General features: G+C 37.6%; 1 protein-coding gene across 1 annotated transcript; it reads right to left on the bottom strand.

Moving 5' to 3' along the window:
- Positions 1-864: 864 nt before the first annotated feature.
- On the bottom strand, positions 865-2,343 carry LOC127878806 (uncharacterized). The gene has a single exon (XM_052425333.1). It carries the CDS (start codon positions 2,341-2,343, stop codon positions 865-867), a length of 1,479 nt encoding a protein of 492 aa, XP_052281293.1.
- Positions 2,344-2,976: the final 633 nt, after the last annotated feature.

Below are 2,976 nucleotides of genomic sequence, written 5' to 3'. Positions count from 1 at the left end.
GCATGTATTATTTAAAAATCTATTTGATATTTAGCAAAAAAATTATTAAGGTACAGCTCTGTTCAATGTTGATTCAGTAATCAATCAATCAAAGTCAAATCACTTTTCTAGCCTTTGATGGTAATCAGACGGTCAACAGGCCTGTTGCGTTAATGCGTGCAGGCGCACAGTAACTGCAGCTTACTTTAACATTAAATGCGAGCCGTCCGGTAATGAACCGATAAATAAATATCACATATGTTAAAATAATTATATTCAATTTAAATAAGTTGTTTATGCAAGTTTTCTATGGTGACCGATATTTCGAAATCAAAGCTTTGATATTTATTATTGATCAACTAAAGCGTTGATATGAGGTCCGCACTGTCGTTTTATATAGTGTATGTTATCTCTTTCATAAATGTACTTAATAATATTTGACACGAAACTTAAAATCGGTAGCCTTCTCATACGCTATTATCCTCCAATTACCGTAAGTCGACCGGTTAAGGAAACAAGTAAAAGAATTTCTGAATTTACCCAACAAAATGCAGCAATATACTATTTACCTTCAGAGATTTATTTAATACCCGTTAAATCAATGTAAAAAATGATTATTTACAGCATGTTTTACTACGCAAAGCCGATAGTTTCATACACACTACAAGAACATTAACTCCGCGCGTTGTTTACCTTAAGTCGATTCGTCACATCCGGGAAAGGGACAGCACTCTAGTGGTAATGGATTAGGCCAACTAAACTTAAAACTTCGCTTCTCTGAACAATTTTAACACGAACTAAAACAGTAAATATATATTAAATATGTTTTCAATATTTTATAAATACAATTGAACAAGTTTCTTTCACTTTTCTTAAGAACAAGTGTCACTCTTCTTTTGCACAGCATGGGCACATAAATGTTGCACCTCTTCTGATTACTTTAATTTCTGTACAAAATGACAGGTGTACCCAGTGATTGCAGGCTCTATTGTCACACTGTGCCCATTTTACAAAAATTATTGAAGCACTGTGCCTGACAGCTTCAGGGGAAAATTGTTTGCACTGGCAACACAAGTCCTCTTCATTTTCAGTGTCACTACTGTCAGAAATGGTGTTCACTTTAGAGGGACCAGGCTGGGGAGATGAATTGTGGGCCTCATTACTGGTAGCTTTCTTAGTTTTGTTTGGTTTATTCTTGTTTTGTTTATCTGTATGTTCCGTCATTTGTTTCAAGACCTCGCCTGATATTTCTTTACCGGCCACTATTTTGCTCATTGTATTTCTAGCTTTAGCCAAATTTCCACTTTTTGTTTTCTTTAATGTTCTTTCTTTCTGTGCAAACATGTCTACACCATCAACTTGTATCCCACCTTCAACAGTTTTCTGGCTGTCTGAAGTTTCTGTCTCGGTGTGCTGAAAAACTTCAGCTGGGATAAGACATTGGCTGGGGACAGCGTCTTCATTAAACGGGTATATGCCTGCACGGCGAAATGATGAAGTAAGGTTTTCAGCAGACATTGACTTCATGTATGCCTTTGATGCGACCTCACACACATTGTAGCGTGTAATGACAGCTGATGTTTGGCGCATTAGTCGATGGCAGAGGCTGTCATACATCTTCTGGAACGGTCCAAAGCAGCCGATATCTAAAGGTTGAAGGATATGGCTGCAATGAGGGGGAAGGACAAATATGATAATGTTGTGTTCTAGAGCCCATTCTGTCAAACCAACTGACACATGTGATTTGTGGCCATTAAGTATCAGTAGTTTCTTCTGGTCACTAGATCCTGGGGTGAACTTCAGGAAATGCTGCTCTAAGTAGGAGCGAAAAACGCAACCATTGGACCATCCGGTCTCGCTTACTGTACCATTAGAGCCTGGAGCTGCACCATTCAACAAGTCAGGTTTCATTCGTTGGCCTGGGAAAATGTAAAATGGGGGTATAGCTTGACCTGCTGCATTACCGCATCCAATTATTGTGATTGTCTGCCCTTTTCCAGAAGTGACAGATGAAGGACAGTAATCAGAACCGGCTACGATGAATGGTGGTTTGTGATTGACTGTTACGCCTTTTTCATCAATGTTGTAGATCAGGTGGGGCTTATCAGTCATTTCATATTTTGTTAATGTTTCTTTGAGGTTGTGATAAAAATTCGAGATGGTCTCCCTTGAGGCCATTTTAGCTCGAGCATGATCAAGGGCTCTTGGTTTGAGAACTTTGAGTTCTGGCCAGCGCTTTAAAAACCCATAAATCCACTTTAGAGACAGGGGGTTATCCTTCGTTCTTTTACCCAACTGAACAGCGTAGTCAGATGCAATGTCTATACACTCTTTCCTGGTATACCCATAGCCATATTCAGCCATTTTTTTTAAATGTTCAACCAATTTTTTTTCTTCTTCATAGCTAAACAAAGGCAAAGCTCCTGCAGACATAATGTTAACATCGACCCTTCCAGCAGTTCTATCTCTTAGAGTGGTTTTTGGGACGTTGAACAAGGCAGCCGCTTTTCTTATAGAGACACCATCTTTTTTTACTAGCTTGTAAGCATTTGATAAAGCTGTTGGGGAGTACAATCTGTGTTTCTTTGTCTGTTTAAGTCGTTTTGGATAAGCCTTAAAAGAAAAAAAGTAAAAAAAGATCACCATTATGAAGAGGTCTGAAAACCAATTTAATAAAAAAAGCTTTGCCTTAAATTTACTACGATTTACTACTATTTCCGATATGAAGCGCTGTCAATGAAAGTGTTATATGTTAAGATCGTCTGCTACACATTTCAATTTTTGTGGGAATTTAATAAAGAGGACCAATAAAAGGTATGGGATATAGATAAATTTGTGTAATTTTAGTTAATTTTTTATGAAATGCAATTTTACCTGTTTTTTCCTCATTTTGTTTTTATTTGTTTTTGTTTATAAGCGTAGTTATGTCACTTCATCAAAATACTCGGAGCGCTTGCGTGTGACGTCATCCAAATGGCCGCGTTCTTAATGTAAACA

This window comes from Dreissena polymorpha, chromosome 4 (genome assembly GCF_020536995.1).
Source record: "Dreissena polymorpha isolate Duluth1 chromosome 4, UMN_Dpol_1.0, whole genome shotgun sequence".
NCBI classification, from domain to species: domain Eukaryota; kingdom Metazoa; phylum Mollusca; class Bivalvia; order Myida; family Dreissenidae; genus Dreissena; species Dreissena polymorpha.
Note: the sequence above shows the minus strand (reverse complement) of the source record. Positions and strands in the feature narration are given on the sequence as shown.

Excerpts from the sequence above, each read along its gene's own strand:
- LOC127878806 (XM_052425333.1), bottom strand. The coding sequence starts at position 2,343 with ATGGCTGAATATGGCTATGGGTATACCAGGAAAGAGTGTATAGACATT.